Here is an 18940-nt window from a genome sequence, read left to right as displayed (position 1 = left end):
CAGCAGAACATATTTTTTAGCGTGGGGTTCTGCTCTGCCCAAAAAGGTCAGCTAACTACATAGGGCACATGTGACAGCTTGTCTTTGAAAACACAGAAAATGCTGCCAGAAAAAACACATTTTATCGGCTAATTTACTGTTAATCCCTCATCTAATCACTTTTTAAGTTTTATCGAGGTGATACATCACTTCCAAAACCATAGTTACAATGCAGCTGTAACACAGGACCCTTTAGTTTAAACTGCCTGGTTTGGTGGCTAGTTCCAGTGTCAAAATAGTGTATCAGTTCCCCAGCTTAGTGCTGCGAAGCAGAGAAAAGTGCAAGAGACAGCTTATGTGGAAGTTGCAAGAGAAGTCTACTGCGAATCTGTGAAATATGAAATGTCACAGTAATATGAAACTTTGCTCAGTCATCATTGCTACAATTGCTCTGAGAGTCTTCTGGCACCAAAATACAGTACACAAACTGACATACTGTATGGCCCAAACATAATAGCTTATGGCACATTAAGCAAGCCCTAGAATATTTAAGTTCTGCCATTGACATAACTAGTCCTGGTCCATTTATTTGGCGCCATAAGTCTACCTTTCTGAGCAAAACTCTGCCACCCATTGAGCATTAACGTGACAAATATGAGCAGCACCGCTGGCAGGCTGGCTCTATTGAACATTATATTATAAACAGCATCATGTTATTGGCAGTCTGTTGCTTAAGCAAGGTTTCGCCAGTCATGGCAGGTTGAATGCAGGACCTGGCCACAGTGCAGAGCCTGAGGTCAACCTCTGAAGCCCACATCCAATGAAAAAAACAAAGTAAAAAAAACTTATGGTTCTGACTGGGACAAACACACAAAACTACTGAAATTCACCAGTTATGGTATGCACCCAATCTGTCAACGCCTGCTGTGCACAACCCTTCCTGCACAGGGGTCTTGGGTCTCTCCCCTTTGTCACTTTTTCTCTGCCTCTATCTTTCTGCCACACACCACCTTTGCTTTTACATTGTCTTTTGACACTTTTAGGAAGTCGCTAACCATATCCGACAAATCTACTACTTAAATCGGCCCCTTTCACGATTTCAGCTGCATTTCTGCTCGTGAATCATGTGCTGTTTGCTCTTTTTTCCCGGTCTGTTACTGGAGTTTTCCACATATCTGGGAACCCAGCAACACTCCCCTGGGGCAGATACCTCTCAAGATGCACCACACTGCTGTGGAAAATGTTTTCTATGAAGCAAAACACAAGAATTGAAAACAATTTGCAAATTTAGCAGAGCCCTTTACCAGCTTATCACATTTGTTAAAATATTCGAATGAATCACTAATCACTAAATCATGACTTTATGCGGCAAACATATATAACAGCGTAACGCTTTTATCTCAAAAAGTACTGAGACCAAACCAACCAAAACACTCCTTCTGACTTAATTTCTACTTTAATGTCAAGTCTGGTGTAAATTTGTTGAGCAGGTTTGCATTAGGTGCGAATACAATTTCCCCAAAATGAGTGAATTCATTTGAATTTACCAAGCATACAAATACCCAAGGTAAGGCATAGCAGGAATGCTCTTGCAACTGATTTGGGTCAGCTGACCTCCCACCAATAGGAAAGAGGTAGCACGTTCAAAATGATGGACAGTGAAACCCCCGGTGTCACAGGCATTTCAGAAAGGCACGCCTGCCAAAACGCATTATACCATTTTGTAAATAAATGGATGTTCTTGAAGTCCCCGCTGTGTCCTCTTGTCTGCTTCTTGGATGGAGGGTTTTGGTGAAATATTTGCATGTAGATATTCACACACAGGGCACCCGTCCTCACAGTGTTCAGAGGCAACCAGTGGCAAAAAATATGTAATTCCAAGGTGTTGGAAACCTGGAGACCGCCGCAACTGAAGGGAGCAAGAACTGCTGTCAAGTAAACAGACTGTGACTTCACGGTGAGACTAGTTCACTGCAACGTCCTAACGGGGATGTTCCCATTTGGCATTTGTGGCAGGATGTAGGGGCCCAAGAAATTGATTTATTATTTCAACTGATTTCGAGGGGCAATGAAGAAAACTGTGTAAGGATACAACTATGTTTTAAATAATACCCCATACTCACCATTAGGGCATGAATCATTGGACTGAAGAGAGACATTTTCCCAGTTAACAAACAAGACGCTGGCTGGAACTGCAGTCCGGGATAAGGCATAGCAGGAATGCTCTTGCAACTGATTTAGGTCAGAGGAGCTCCCACCAGTAGGAGTGAGGTAGCACGTTCAAAATGATGGACAGTGCAACCTCTGGTGTTACAGGCATTTGAGAAAGGCACACCAGCCGAAACGCGTTATGCAATTTTTAATTAAATAGATGTTTTTGAAGACCCCGCTGTGTAGCCTTGTCTGCCTCATGGTTGGAGGGATTTGGTGAAAAAAAAAATATGTATGTATATATATATATATACATATATACAGCACGTGACTCCTCTGGATCTCTTGGTGTTTCAGCAACCACGCAGCACACCAGCAAACAGGAAGGAGACGGACCACATCACATCAGCAGAGTTGTTTTTTATTGAACAACAGAAAGCAGCTACGCGTTTCTGGCAAGATGTGCCCTTGTTCACGCTGCAACTAGTACATCGAACTCAATGCTTTTATATATGCTAATTACACATAGTGACCATCCCCTCACAGTGACATAGTGAGTCATGTGACTTCATAGAAATAAACAACATACTTCCACAGTAAAATGTCAGTGTACCTAATGGAACATTACCAAAAGGACGGAAAAACATCACTGGTTAAATCCAGATATTGCTATACATGAACCATAAATTCTCACCGGTTAAATCCACCTATGACATTCATGTATCACATACAGCCTGTCCAGCGATTATTAGAAATAATACCCCTTACTTAAAGAGCAGATAAACATCTACTCCACAATAGGCAATAACAGGGAAGTTCTAATATCTACAATTCAGGCCTATGAGTGTTTCCGTCTATATAACAGTGGTCGTATGATAAAGTGCTAAGTGAGTAAAGTGCAAAATTTGTAAAAAGTGCATGAGAAAAGAAAGCTAAACCAGCTAAAGTGCAATACCAGTCATTATATCTAGTACGATAAGCAAATATATATTCACAGATGGATTGATAGTGGGTTTTAATTACCCTATCATTTCATGTGTATATTTCACGTACTTTAATAATAATAAATAGTATAAATAGTTAAAAAAGGAAGGAACCTAGAACAATAGAATACACCCGGGTTTCTGATAGTCAAATATCGATATATAATCACCTTTCAATTTCATAGGCATATATATACACAATTCTATATTTCATATTTACAACCCACACCAACTTACATATGCTTATTTACAAAGTTCACCTCCATTGTCCTATTAACTAGTCATATATGTACAAGAGTAGAAAAATAGAAAAATAGAAAAATAGAAAAACAGTAGCAAAGCAGTAGAAAAACAGTATCAAAACAGTATCAAAACTTCTAGAACAGGAAAAGTAGAAAATTACAAAAGTACAAAACACTTCATATATATACATATGCATAAATGTATATACAATGAATCCATATATACACATATATACACACATACATAAATACAACTCATCAAGGATTCTAATCATTTCAAATTTACAGACCAGTAGAAAAAGTTATGCAACCATATTTACAATTTAGGCGACCAAAATGTGCAGACCCAAACTCAACCTCAAAATAGGGAACCTAACTAAGAGGGAGAAAGATAGTGGGGATGGGTCTGTGTCTATATATATATATATTTACATCTTAAGTAGCATGTGCAGAGTGAGAAAGCAGGCGGAGGAGACAGCGTTGATCTGTCATTCCATGTGATCAAGCCTCTGGCTGGAAGGTCGTTTTGCAGGTGATTATTCACGGCGCAGGAATGAGGAGTGCAATTTTCTGGCCCACTGGGGTTTGAATATTTAATAATAATCTAACATTGTGAAAGCAGCGCACTGCAGCGTGATGAAATGACTACATGCACCAGCAAGCACTGGGAGTGCTAACGCCCACCATGGCAGGTGCAAGTGATTTAATAACTTTTATGCTCGGCGCAGTGTTGAACAGCCTCTGAGGAAGTGCTCATCAGAGCATGAAACGCGTTAGGCTTCCAAGATTTACAGGACTTCTGCTCGTCCCTCTCTGCACTGTAAAACCTGCAAATAAAACGAAGATTGATACCTACCTGATTGTTGGCTCTTTGAAATGGGGAAGACCTTTATTTTTGGAGATATATATATATATATATATATATATCACACGAATACCGCTTTCATATTGCGCTGCATCGAGTCTCGCCAGCCAGCAAAATGAAACTCGGACAGGGACCAAATGGGCTCTTGCTTTTCTTTTTATTGCAGAGGTACTGTCAAAGACGTTTCGGCTCAACGGAGCCTTCCATACCATATCCCACCACATACTAATCAAAAGACTTCACCATATCGGGATCCAAGGGCATGCACGCAGATGGATCACCTCCTTCCTCACTTTGCCACTGGACTGTTTCCATGTGGCACAGGGTCAGCCTGATTTGCATATGGCCATGTCTGAACAGGGGTGGCGCAGTGGGCTAAAGAACGGTGATTGATTAAACCCAGATCTGGTGACTGGGTGTGAGTGTTTGATTGGTTCAGATGCTCCGACCATCACCACCCCCTTTTGTACCGGTTTGTCGCCATAAGTTGGCAGGGTATGCTCAGACGTGAGTCCCTTGCTCACTTTGCCACTGGATTCAAGCAAGCCTGGCTGAAGACGGCAGGAATGCCAGAAACCGGTCCTAGGAAGCTTGATTCCAGTCCAGGGAAGGCATGGCTTGGCAGTTCGGGCAGGACTGTTCCCATGAGGCACAGGGTCAGACTGATTTGCATATGGCCATGTCTGAACTGGGGCGGCAGAGTGGGCTAAAGAAGGGTGATAGATTCAAACCAGATCTGGTGACTGGGTGTGAGTGTTTGATTGGTTCAGATGCTCAGTCCATCACCACCCCCTTTTGTACCACATTGCTGCGTGGGCATTCTATCCGACCAAGAATTATGTGGCTGAAATGACAAACTGCAAGGAGCTATTCAATGTTGGCCACTCCACCCTGGTGCAAGTTCTGCTCCAATCCTTTTGTAAAGCATAGCTCAGTACAATTTAGGGCAGCGGTGGATGCCGTTGTAGGTTTATGGGTGTGGGTGTACTTATGCACTTAATCCCTTTTTGGCATTACCTTGTAACTTTCTGCTATGAACAGGTAAGACGTAGTCCTTACTCTAGACTTATTTCACCAGCATTCCTTCAAAACTGGTTTCGCAGCAGGCTTTTGTCTTGCTGTTCTAATGCCGTTCTGGCAGTGTTTCCTCCAATGAAGAACCAGCTTTGTTTGTGTGATAACGACATGAAATCATTATTTGAACTTACCTTGAACCTGCAGCAAAGGGCAGGAACGCATGTGAATGTCTTTGGGATGCATTCTCAGGTGAGAATCTCATTGGATCAAACACCTGAAAAACAAAAAGAAGCCGTAGTCATCAAAACAAGAAATGTAGGCTGCTGAATTTCTTTAAATAACTTTGCAACTGGTTGAACTGACACAAATGGGTATTCCATGCCATTCTTGCCACGGAGCTGGCTTCTCTCATTGGCACACCTTTGGTAAACAGCAATTCATCTTTTGACATTTATCAGTCGAATCAGACAGTACACCGTGCGAATTAGATTAAGCACGTGTGCTATGTTTTCTTAACCCAACACTTCATTGAAAAGTAAACACTAGCTATGAAAGCATTCAAAAAGCAAGGTAGATGAAAGTAATTTACATTTTTACAGACACTCTTGTTTGGAAATCAGACTCTAAAAAAGTAGTGAGCATCTGCACAAAAAGTAAAACAAGTAACTATTTCAAGACAAAACTTAAGCAATCAAAGCATTTCAAAAGTCTTCGCCACCCAATGACCATAAGTAATGCAGGAAAGGTAAAGGTGCACAAAATTGCGGTTTTTGGTCACCTTTTTAAAGTGAAAAGTGCAAAAAAGTGCTAAATGGTGGTGGCATCGACACTTCGATAAGTGCCCCTGAATGTGTTAAGAGAAATTTCCACACTTCATACATTGCAAATTATGATTTTTTTTTTATGTTTTCAATCCATTCATATACCCTCCTGCCAAGTCACCCATGTAATGTGTGACTGCATATGCCAGTTCTGGCTTTTAGCTACAGTAGTAGTTTTACTTTTCCCATTGTTATTAGAGTGAGCATAAGGACCCAGCACAACATAACATCAGACAACCTGTAAAAAGACACAGGACTCCTCTGTATTCCTCAGAACCTGGCTACGTATGCAATATACAAAACAATGGTTCTTAAGCAAACAAATCATAAAAACATTGGTCCTTTGTCAACAAGAGTGTAGAATAACCTCCGCCCTAAAAGCAGTTTAACTCAGACAAACAACAAGAAGCCCAACATGTATGAGATCATTCAATTGTAATGTATCAAAGAGGTCATGTTGATATAGGCATGTATACAGAATAAACCACAAGCGCTGAGGTGTTCATAGAAGCAAATGCATAGTGACGGCTCAGTGCTTATTAGGTATTAAAATAGCAAAACACAAAGTCACGAAGCTAGCTCAGTTACACTTGAGGTCAAGAATAGTTGTCTGTAAGTTTTGAAAAACATCAGGGTGAGTTTCCAATGTAGGTTTACACCCAGTTGGTTTTGAATCCAAAATATAGCAGTTCAATTGTCTTATATTGTTGTTGTTTTGACCCCCTAATAATGAAAGTCTTCAATGAGGTCTTCTTCAGGATAGTGATATAGATGCACTAAGATCAACATGGAAAATATACTTGGAAAGTGAGTCTGTCCAGCAGTCGGGGAGCCTCATTCCATATACCTTGAAGTTGTAGCCTACAGCAAGGGGTTGTAGCCTCCCCGATGCTAAAACTCACCAAGAAGAACCAGGTGTTTAATCCCGGCTATGCATTGCAACTCTCAATTGAAATATAGGTGTTCGTGAAAACAAGTGATGTACTAGTGTTAGGGCATATCGGGGAGGTTGCAAAACACTCAATGAGGTGGCTATTTTAGATTTAAGACTTCCACTCTCGTCCTGCCATAAGCATTAGCAAGCATTGGCATAGCCAATAGGTCTCGCATTTGGGACCTTATAAGTGTTTAGCCAAAGCTATTGGCACATGTGGAGGATGGTTGCACTGGAGGCAAAAGGGCACGTAAAGCATCAGGCACGGGAAGATGGGTATCTGTGGAGCAATGGTACACGTAAACTCATGTAAGACAAGCTTCATAGATCTTATTGACAGACACTCCTCTGCAGACGGAAAGGGTGCTATGCATCTGCACCAAGGAGTTCCAGAACCAGTGTGTTTTCATAAGATAATTGTACGACAGAAAAGAGGCGTGTTCCTGAACTACCTTCATGCATTGTGGGAGTTGTAGTTTTGATTACGTTAATGGAATTTGAATAGCGCTTATAAACATTGGTCTATCACCCATAACACTCTAATTCTGGGCACACTTTAGTAAGCTACTCTTAAGGCCATTAGTTGTGGGCGTTGCTTGCTCATCATTTGCTTTCTGTGGTTAGTCGACAGGCTTAGTATTGCAGCGCCACGAGCATGTGCTAGGCGTCGGGTGGGCTGTGGGACCCCGCCCTTGGTGAATGAAGGATTTACTCATGCAGTGTAATCTCCAGTGCCTTAGATAATGTCATCGACTTTCATTTAAAATAGACACCCTCAGTGAGACACGGCCAGAATCTGCGTGCATCAAGAGGGTATGCCAGCTGACTTCACAGATACAGGGTGTAGAGGGGTGAGTGGTAAGGGCAGGGAGGAAGGGCCGGATGTGGGAGAGCAGGAGCAGTGTGAAGACCGGGGAAAAGGCTAATGAGAGAGTGCTATGGAGAGACCCTGAGACCGGATAAAGAGGGCGCAGAATGGAGGGGTACGGGGTTCTTAGAGGAAGTGAGCAGAGAAAAACAAGCACGGCCGCCGTGAAGGTTTGCATGAGAGTACAACAGGTCTGGTCTCAGGTTGTGTAGCGCTTAGTATTGAAGTGCCACGAGCCTGTGCCAGTAATTAGCAGCACAATTCAGCTCACTGAGCCACCCAACAATCTTTAAAAGGGGACTGCCCTGCATGCAGTAGTCACCCACAGTTAGTACAAGGCTAACAGGTCTCTACCTCAGTGCAAAGGCGATCACTGTGCAGAAACACTGTGCACAAAAGTGGTCCCAGGCCCTAACAAAACCCACAGAACCCACAGAACTGGGACAACGAGAGACAACAGGTCCAGAACAGCTAACAAGTGAGGTTTTAGCAGATGAACCACGGTGAAATCAGCACGAGGAGGAAAACATACAGGTGGTAGGACGGAGTAATCCTATCATGAATTTATCCAGTCATGATTTATCCAAGGATGAGGTCAGTGTCCTAAGTAAAGGACTGTCCTTTGTGCCCATGTCGCATGTGAACAGGTTCAATATTAAAGCTGAACTGGTGAGATTTTTCCGCAAGATTAGACTGAGAAACTTCTTTCTTCATAAGACATCACCAAGTACATCTTCTTTTACTGGACTTCGACCGCCCTCTACATTTATGCCAAACATGGCATCAGTCTCCCACAGGGTTCTTACCTATGAGAGTATAGTCCTCAGGAACGTGTTGAAGACTTGTGACACAAGACCCTTTGTAAGACATAACATCTCGCAAGGAGAGCGTACAGCCCTCGACTCCCTAAAAAACAACAAATCGGTGGTTATAAAACCGGCAGACAAGGGCGGAGCAATAGTGATTATGAATGTGGAGCACTATAAAACCGAGATCTACTCCCAATTGAGGGATGGTGTTAGTTACAGACCAATCAGGACTAACCCTACCAAAGACATCAGACGTGACATCTTGGCAATCACTATGAAAGGGAAAGAGGCCGGCTTCCTGATGGATAAGGAGTTCGAATACTTTAATGTAAGCCAACCTAGGATACCGACCATATACATCCTCCCCAAGGTCCATAAAAATCCAGAAAAACCTCCGGGCCGCCCAATAATATAAGGGTATGGTTCGCTCCTTCAACCGCTGTGTAAATATGTGAATATATTTCTCAAACCACTTGCAGAAACTACATCTACCTACTTAAGAGACACTATGCAAGTCATCAATTTAGTGGACCATAGGCCCTCGACAAGGATAAGCAACAACTAGTCACAATGGACATTGTTTCGTTGTATACGAGTATTCCGCAAGCACAAGCCCTTCAGTCTATGAGGAGAGCACTACAGAGGAGACCCCAACCTGCAGGAGTACCTACTGAATTTATAATAGACCTACTGGAGATTGCAATGCTAAAAAACTTTTTTTTATTTCAGAATAACTATTTCATCCAGTGTAAGGGTGTGGCGATGGGGGCAGTCTTCGCCCAGGATTTAGCAATTCTATTAATGGACAACTACGAACAGCAATGTATTCTCTCGCAACATAACCATACTGTGATAGCATCACGGAGTGGCAGAGATATATCGATGATGTCCTGATCATATGGACAGGGGACGAAGAGGAGCTCACTGCCTTTACATTATGGCTTAACACTCAATCTGAGGACATTAAATTCACAATGCATTTTGATAACGAATCTATTGACTTCCTCGACATCAATATCAAATTGAAGAATGGCCTACTCTACACTACGTTGTTCAGAAAACCGGCGGAACGAAATACTCTTCTGAGATATTCAAGCCACCACACTCGCGGACTCAGGGATAACTTACCGTTTTACAGTTCCTCCGGATCCGGAGTAACTGTACCATGAAAGATGACTACTTTACAGAGTCTGATGATCTTATGTTGCGCATCCTCGAAAGGGGTTACCCCAAGAGACTATTAAAAAGGGCGAGGAAAAGAGCATGGTACAACGACAGGAACACATTGTTGACACCCAAAGAACGCACTCCAATGGATGACAGAATGACATGATTCACGACCTACTGTACCAAAAGTAATGATATAAAGAAAATAATCAACAAATATTGGGACATAATTGCAGACGTAATAGAGATGCCCAAACCACCAATGCATGCCTTTAAGAAAGCAAAAAACATCAAAGACTTTGTGGTTCGCTCTCTTTAGGACACGCCACCCACGCCGTCAATTCAACAACTATGGAACTTGCCTGTGGTGGTGGGACATTTCAGATGCACGAAGTGCAAACCATGCTCGACATGCCAAGAGACCAAAACATGGACACATAACAACAAGACAATAACTCTCAAATCACTCACTAACTGCAGTACAAGTGAAGTCATCTACGCTATCATCTGCCCTTGCGACCTTGTTTATGTGGGCCAAACCAAACAAAAGGCCAAGAATCGAATCTTACAACATTGTAGTAGGATTAGGTGCCACACGGTAGGTGCACCGTTAGTGGAACATTACACGACACACAATCATACACCTGAATCCATGAAATGGCTGATAATTGAAAAAATCACCTTGGGTCCACGGGGTGGTAATTTAAATTCCATCATGAATGTCAGAGAGTGTAAATGGATGCAGTATTTTGACACAGTCCACAATGGACTTAATGAGTTGGATGCTACTCATGCACAGCTGACAGGTCTGAACCCAGAATAATGAATAGTTACTCTTCTTAACGCTGTCTGCTAGACCGGCAAACATGAATTCTATGTCACTATTGATGTTATGATGTTTCAGTGTCATCCTTAAAATGTACCTGGATAATTGATGATATCTTGCTCGTCATGGGACCGTACCAGAAACATACTGTGTTTTGTAGTGTATATGTACTACGCAATAATGTATGTTGTCCATTTTAAATAGTCTGTTGTTGATTGATGGCAGCCTCTGCCTATGAAGCCACACGCTATGCAACCTTGTATCATCTCAATCCCTCCCCAGAAATATCACATTGTTACCCTGTTGCCATGTCCACATGTTTAACTAACACAGTGCTGAAATGTGTTCATCATTTTCCTTACAAGGGACGAAATATCATCCGTCTTTATTTTTTGGTAGACCTGCTAACATGAACTCTATATCATTATTGATACTATGATGTTTCATTGTCATTTTTAAATATACCTGAAGAACCGATTATTCGCCATAGGACTATACCAGAAACATACTGGGTTTGGTACTGTTTATGTACTACACAATAATGTGCGTCTGTCCACTATAATAAGTCTGCTGTTGATTGATGGTAGCCTCTGCCCATGAAGCCACACGCTATACCATCTTAATCCCTCCCTAGAAAGATTCTAGTGTTACCCTATTGCCTCATCCACAAGTTTAATTTAACACAGTACAGAAACTTGTTCATCTTTTCCTCTACAAGGGAGGACGTATCATCTGTCTTTATCGATGTTCCCTTGAGGCTCCGTTTTGTGAGTAGTATGATTGGCCGCAATTGAACAAGTCCCTTTAGCAGCATCTAGCACCTGCACCTCGTGCTTCCCTATTAGTCAAACGCGATCTGCCCGGCTCACTCAGACTCAAGCGGTGATGATGGTGGTGCGCAGGTAGGGATACGCCTCTGGCGATTCAGGTTCCTTTAAGATTTAACACCTAGTCTTGTGGGTCTTTATACTTTAGGTTTTTAAGGGGAGAAATACGCCTTCGGCAATCCGATCGCGAATAATATGCATGTTAATTCTGTTTTCATCTGCAGTTTTCAAACGTGGGATATGTTAGGTGTTCTGCCTATCTCGAGGGACACCCCGTTTCATAATTTTTCCAGAGCAATGGAACGTGAATGCTAAATATTTTGTAGTAGCCCTCTGTGTTCTGGTGGTTTTGTTTAACGGGGGAGCTTTCCGATGTTTCTTGACACGCCTTGTAAGTCTTACAGCGAGAGTTGACTGTTTCTGATACAGCAGGCTAATGTTTAGACGCGTTTAACCATGTAAAATTCATGACCGTTTGAAACGCACAGTGAATAGGTAACTATTCTCTCTTTGTCCCAATTGAGCTCTGATCGGACATGATATGTATCCAATCAGTTAGGTGTATTGTCCAACACTACGGTGCATAAGGTATTAGAGTGGCAATTCATGCACGCTCTTTTTTGCTCCCTCACTTTCTATCCAGGTTTTATCCGAATAATTGTACCTCAAGAGCGGTTAGGTGTATTGTATAACACTGTGGTTTATAAGGTATTAGAGTGGCAAATTATGCACGCTCTTTCTTCCTTGCCCTTTTCTCTAGACCCACCATCAGGGCCTGATTATTACAGCTACCCGGACAGGCGGATTGATAACGCCATATACTTAATTCAATACCTTGGATGACATATGGAATAACCAGACGATTGATACCCGTTTTTTTCCAAGATCAAACTTCAGTAAGTTTTCTGCAACTCCACAACAAGGCTCCTAATGAGACAACAACGATATGTCCTAGAACTTAACGAAGGGACCCCCTCCCCTCTCTTTTTCTATATATTCCCACAGATTAATCAAGCTATGGACGAACTTATTTAAGTACAACCCAGACGGTCATGTTGAGGCCGCTCATGAAGTAGGTATCATATAACTCGATACCCCTTCAACATATACTAGTTCACCTCAGAATGTCTGATTATGACAACGTATAGATGTTCTTAATTTTAGGTGCTCCAATGCCATTTTGTCCTGATGAAGACTCCAGAATGAGGCGAAAATAGCCCTTTTTATCCAGCGGTGTCGAAACGTAGACCAACCACATTACTACCTCACAGTATAGGATCCAGATATATTGAGAAACTCAACCTATGTGTGAAGGGACATTGGGAACTATGGATCGTATTAGACTGTAAAGGCATTTTGTCAAATTAGTTTGTGATTGTGTTACTGTCACACCACCTTTACCCCGTCCCCACACTTACCTCATCACTCCCACCCTACCCCAAACACTTTTTTTCTTCTTTTTCACTGTGAGCACCTCCAAATTTGATTATGAGATAGATAACTTTGACGTACAAGAGTTACCTATGAACTTTGGCATTTCTCTATTGAAACTGTTTGGATTCAGTGATTCATTCTTTTTGTAATGATAACATTTTGCAACTGATTTTCTAGAATTGTTCATTAAAAATAAAATGTGATATAGCATTGTGGTGAAATGTTGCTCTTTTAAATTCTGTATACATTTGTGATGATGTTTAAACACTGACCCACATTCAACGTACTTACTTTTTGACCCAGGTCAGGCAGTTTTCAGGGTAAGCCCAGTTGAAACTCAACACTAACAATTACGGGAGCATCAGAGTCGCTTCCACAGGTCACATCATTTTTTCAAACTTTCACACGATCAGACCGAAACAGAGTTGATAGCACTCATCCCAGGAAATTCACTTACAAGAGACATCTTCCCCTTTCACTGAAGCGTTGACAATAAGCATTTAATGGAGGCGGCTCCTTGGGCATCTCCAGACAGAGCAGAGAAGCTGGAAGCAGATACTGAGGGCAGGCTCCCCTTCAAAGACCTCTGCCCACGCCGCCACATTACAACAAAACATCAGAAACAAAACAAAAAAAACATATCCTTTTCTCTTTTCTTTAAAACATGCATACGTTCAGCTCAAGCACCGTAGCCCAGGAAGCCTCTCCGTTTGTGATCACTGGTGCTTAAGAAACTGTTAAATACAGTTAATGCAATAATAATCTCCTTTGGTGATACAAAATGCAATATTTGCAGGCAGCTTTCAAGCTGTTGTACGGAGAGAGCCGGCGCAGCCTGTTAGTGGGGGAGGACAAGCCCAGTATTTACTGTTTTTGTGTTGATTTTGACGTGGAGGCTTGCGCAGAAACGGTGCAAGGCTTATTTTCTCAGCAGTCCAGTGGGGGGGCGGCAGATGGCCACATGAACCCATCCAGGATTGGTTAAGAGAGAACTCCAGCACCAGGGCTTTAAATGGATCGGGTCTCAAGGGGTCTGAGCAGCAGCAGTTTTTAGGTTTCGGCTGGGGAACGGAGCGTAAGCTCCGCCCCCAGAGAAATCTCTAGTCTTTAGTAAGGGACTCTTGGAACCCGCCCTCTGTTTCATTGGCTAGCTCCATATATGGAGGCTAGCCATTGGAACAGAGAGGCATCCGTCATGGCCGGACCAGATTCGGGGGCGTTCCCGAGAATTTTTGGCTTTTGTCTACGTCATGCTACGTCAGCCAAAAGCCGGGAACGCCCCCGAATCTGGTCCGGCCGGGCCGTGCTTGCTGCTGTCCTGCCTTCCTCCGTGTCCCTCCTCCCGCCGTCCCCCCTCCCCCCTCCTCGCTGTCATGTGCACGTTTCCCCTGTGGGTACAGCATGACATGGGTAGAAGGACTTGCAGTTATTAACTGTCCTAGAGTCTGATTTATATATGGGTTGTAATAGTAAGCACCACTAACTCAGGCGGAATTGCTAACCACCGGTGGGCTTTCCCCATCTATAAATAAAGAGATGGAACATCCATCGTGTATGTTCCGGGATTTAGCGCTTCCGGGATTCGAAAGATACTATATTACCAGCCAACACAGTACCTAACACTCATTGCCCGTATGTGCCGGGCATTAGTGGCTGTTAATCGTCCGTCACCCCAACAATAATGTCACATCATTGCAAAGGGGGCAAACACTGGCTCTCTTGTCTCGCGATACCCGCCTCTTCCGTGCTGGGCGCTGGACCAGGCCGCAGTAGCGATGCTACTGCCATGGTTACCGAGCCTGCTGCATTACGCTGTGGGAGCAGCCAGACTGCACATCAGTCTGGAGGGGAGGGCGCCAGAGGGAGCCGACGATGCCAGCACCGCCGGATCCGAAGACCTCGGTGCCCAGCGCGGGGTGGTAAGGGCAAGGCTGGCCCCAAGTTTCCGCGAGCCGAGTACGGCATGTCTTCAACACAGACGGGAGGATCTTCACGGGGGCCTGCGGGTGGCCTCTCAAGGTTGGTGATTGCTTGCCCTTGCGATCTTCAGATCTGCCGCAGAGCACATCTGCTGAGTGGGAGATGCGGGGATTGAGGTGGTATATCGGGGAGCGGATTTTTATGATGTTGGCGTGATGCATTGCTGAGATGCAGCAGTGACGCGACCAGACATGTTGCTATGATTAATGACTATTGGGTTCCATCGATTCAAGCCTCCATACATCACTTTTTGTTTTCCACGGTGCCTCAAACAGGCAGCGGACCCGCTCCTGCAGAATACGGGCAGCCTTCCGGCCTGCGCAATGATATGTCCATGCCACCTTGGAGAGAGGCAGGGGGAGGCTGCAGAGCGTGACTGCACCTTGAAGGATATTTTCTTACACAGCACACACTGAACTGAATCACCTCTGCGTGTTCTTATTACCGGCCAGAAATAGAGTCCGAGGCCCGGGCAGGTGAAGTGATTTGCCCAAGATCACACAGTTTAGTCAAATAGGGATTCACTGAGTCTTTCAGGGTTTATTGTTTGAAAGGTTGCTTGACTCCTCCAGTCATACATAACTGTCTTGAACATCACGAATACAGACTAGAAATGCATCGCTGCCTCTTACGCTGACGGTGGGTTAGATAGATGTGTGGGTTGTGTGCCTGTCGCAGAGATCTGCATCAAATACCGGACGGGGCCAACTCTGGTGCTACTTTATGCATTGAATTCCGTTATTTGAGGCTAAGAATTAATGAATTTGTGGTGTGTGCCATCTTATTCGTCCCTGTAGTTACTGTAATTAACACGTATAGAGGGGGCAAAACGCAGCATGTCAACGTAAATACAGGCTCTCCATGTGAGGTGGTGGGCCCGGTGGGGGCGCTGCAGCACCCCAAGAATAACCATGCTGGAGTTCAAATTGTGAATAAGCGATACAGAGGAGTTTACATCTTGTATTTATCTTGTCACAAAGACAGAGGTGAAATGCCAGGCTGTGTCTGCTGACAGATTGCTTCCTATCCCCTTAACATGAAGATTGGTGTTTACTTTTTTTACTCTGACTCCAAAGTGAGAGGATTTAGTAAAGTTAACTATGTGACAGTCTTTCTAAGTGGGGAACAGGAAGTTTGAATAGGAAGGCAATAGGTGGTCAGTTTTATTCTAACACCCCATATCATTTAAATACCTCTAAATAACCTGTACAAATATTTCAAAATATATCAGCCACTAGGAAAGCATATATGAGGCGCTTTTTTGTTAATTCTAAATTGTGGTGGAACAAAGATTTTAGTAGGATGAAAACAACTCAAGACACTTTTCTTGGTGATTCGCAAATGGTAAATATTTCCTGAAACCCTGTATCCACATATTGTTTGTGCACTCTATAGTTTTATCAGTAAAACTGCATATCTGTACATATCTAGTAGTCAAGTCAAGTCAAGTCAAAAAAACTTTATTCGGTTGTGGTTAACAACCATAAAAGCATTCTACATTTTACAAATATTATCACATTTGATCAAAAAAGAACCAGTTAAAATAGTGATTTTAACAAGACAAGAATACACACAAAAGTTACAAGCACATTACACATTCAAGTTGATATATAAAAGCACTCAAATATCTTAAAAAATATCATTTCAGTTGGCAATACTATTATCCTTCCATACTATTTCTAAATTTCATAGCCTGTTTTAAAAAAACTACATACATACAGGGTACAATCACTTCTTAGCAGTTGAAGATAATAAAGTGCTGGTCTATATTGAGAGAAATTCAATTTTTTTAAGCAGGGTTTTAAATATATCTAGTAGTCATTTGAGTACAAATGTATCAAGCCTTCTGCGAATCGCAGAGACCGAAATTCACAGAATTTCGGTCTTTGCGAATCGCAAAAGGCCTTTTTGCATGTTTTGGAATGTATGCAATATGTGTGGCCTGTGAGGCCTGTGAGGGCTGTGAGGGCTGTGTGGGCTGTGAGAGCTGTGTGGGCTGTGACAGCTGTGTGGGCGGATGGCTGTGAGAGCTGTGAGAGCTGTGTGGGCTGTGAGAGCTGTGTGGGCTGTGAGAGCTGTGTGGGCTGTGAGAGCTGTGTGGGCTGTGAGAGCTGTGTGGGCTGTGTGGGCTGTGAGAGCTGTGTGGGCTGTGTGGGCTGTGAGAGCTGTGTGGGCTGTGAGAGCTGTGAGGGCTGTGTGGGCTGTGTGGGCTGTGTGGGCTGTGTGGGCTGTGAGGGCTGTGAGAGCTGTGTGGGCTGTGAGAGCTGTGTGGGCTGTGTGGGCTGTGAGGGCTGTGAGGCCTGTGTGGCCTGTGTGGCCTGTGAGGGCTGTGAGAGCTGTGTGGGCTGTGTGGGCTGTGAGAGCTGTGTGGGCTGTGAGAGCTGTGTGGGCTGTGAGAGCTGTGTGGGCTGTGAGAGCTGTGTGGGCTGTGTGGGCTGTGTGGGCTGTGAGAGCTGTGTGGGCTGTGAGGGCTGTGAGAGCTGTGAGAGCTGTGTGGGCTGTGAGGGCTGTGTGGGCCGAGAGAGCTGTGTGGGCTGTGTGGGCTGTGTGGGCTGTGAGGGCTGTGAGGCCTGTGTGGCCTGTGAGGGCTGTGAGGGCTGTGAGAGCTGTGTGGGCTGTGTGGGCTGTGTGGCCTGTGTGGGCTGTGAGAGCTGTGTGGGCTGTGAGAGCTGTGTGGGCTGTGAGAGCTGTGTGGGCTGTGTGGGCTGAGAGAGCTGTGTGGGCTGTGTGGGCTGAGAGCTGTGTGGGCTGTGTGGGCTGAGAGAGCTGTGTGGGCTGTGAGAGCTGTTGGCAATGTAAATAACAATGCCATTTATTTATAAGTAAAAAAAAAAAAAAGAAATGTCATGAGCAATGCCAATAACTCTAACTTTTCCAAAGGCGAAACCATTGCATTGTAAATGCTTGTTTAAAGGGGGCCTCGAAACGGGTCTCTATCGGGCTCTGTTTTGAGCCTTGGCACAGGCGGTCCGTTTTTTTTCCGGACTGCAGTGACAGCAGTTGCCACCATCATGCCAGTGAGCGTTGTGGGGGAAGGGAAAACCTTAAAGAGTCATTTTCTTTCTGGATTTCCCTTCTCTTTATGAAACGCAAGATCAGCAACATTGTGGTAGGGTCACCAGGGCTTTAACTGGAAGCTTTTTTAATATTGTATAATAAGCCATAGTTCCAGCTTATTTATCTCATGCAACTAATAACCATTGACAAAGCCAGTAGTCCTGACTTGCTGTAGGTATGATGTTACTTTTTGTATCACATATCTCGATGCAATGACAGAAACAGCAAAATACAAGTTGGCGCACTATGCTAAACACAGATTTTTTGCGTGTTTTTCAAAGCCACGACCCTAATTACACTGACCACGCCCCTTTGAGAGACCCCCCGATTTCTTCATCCCACTTAAAGCCCTGCCCAGCAGTACCATTGATTTATGGGGACCCCTGCTTGCCCAGGGAGGGGGAACTGTTGAAAGAGACAGGCACCCACTACTGTCCTTGTGCAATGTAACTGGTGCTCATGTAAAGCGCTACAATACCCTCGGGTTGAGTTTGTGCTATGTAAAACTGCAGCCAAAAAATACTACCACAGTCATGTGAATCGCATCTCGTGTGATAACTCTCAGAATACATACATTTTGCCCTGCTTGCATCTCGTTGCCACTCAGGAGCGACCCTTCACCCTTCCAGGTAGGTCGCTCCCCCTCAACACAGCACTGCCTGTGTGTCCCTGCCCCAGCTGTCGCTGCTGAGGAGGTTCGAGGCCCTCCTCCACCTGCAGGCTACCACCTGCGCCTCATCCCTGGTGGCCAGTGGTAGGCCGTAGGTTTGCTCACCCTCCATTGTATTGCCTGTATTTTCTTTCATTGCTCCAGTTGTAGTGACTGCACTTTCATTGTTGTGTCTGTGACTGCTGTGGTTTTTGCCCCCGCTGCCTGTACGTGGTCTGTGCCCGTTCTCTTCCTCTGTTCCCCTCGCTGCCCCTCTGTCTCTCTGCCTGGTTTCCTTTCTGCTCCCCTCGCTGTCCCCTTGTATCTCTGC

The 18940-nt window shown here is 44.1% G+C and overlaps 1 protein-coding gene across 1 annotated transcript in view; it reads right to left on the bottom strand.

The window, feature by feature from the left end:
* Positions 1-18940, bottom strand: part of LOC147747125 (cytochrome P450 4B1-like) — a 353249-nt gene that overhangs the window by 11242 nt on the left and 323067 nt on the right. The window contains exon 11 of the mRNA XM_086952384.1: positions 5429-5511. Coding sequence (XP_086808510.1) covers positions 5429-5511 — 83 coding nt within the window. The remainder of the gene's footprint in view (positions 1-5428; positions 5512-18940) is intronic.

This window comes from Lissotriton vulgaris, chromosome 1_1 (assembly GCF_964263255.1).
Source record: "Lissotriton vulgaris chromosome 1_1, aLisVul1.2, whole genome shotgun sequence".
In the NCBI taxonomy this organism is placed as follows: Eukaryota; Metazoa; Chordata; class Amphibia; order Caudata; family Salamandridae; genus Lissotriton; species Lissotriton vulgaris.
Note: the sequence above shows the minus strand (reverse complement) of the source record. Positions and strands in the feature narration are given on the sequence as shown.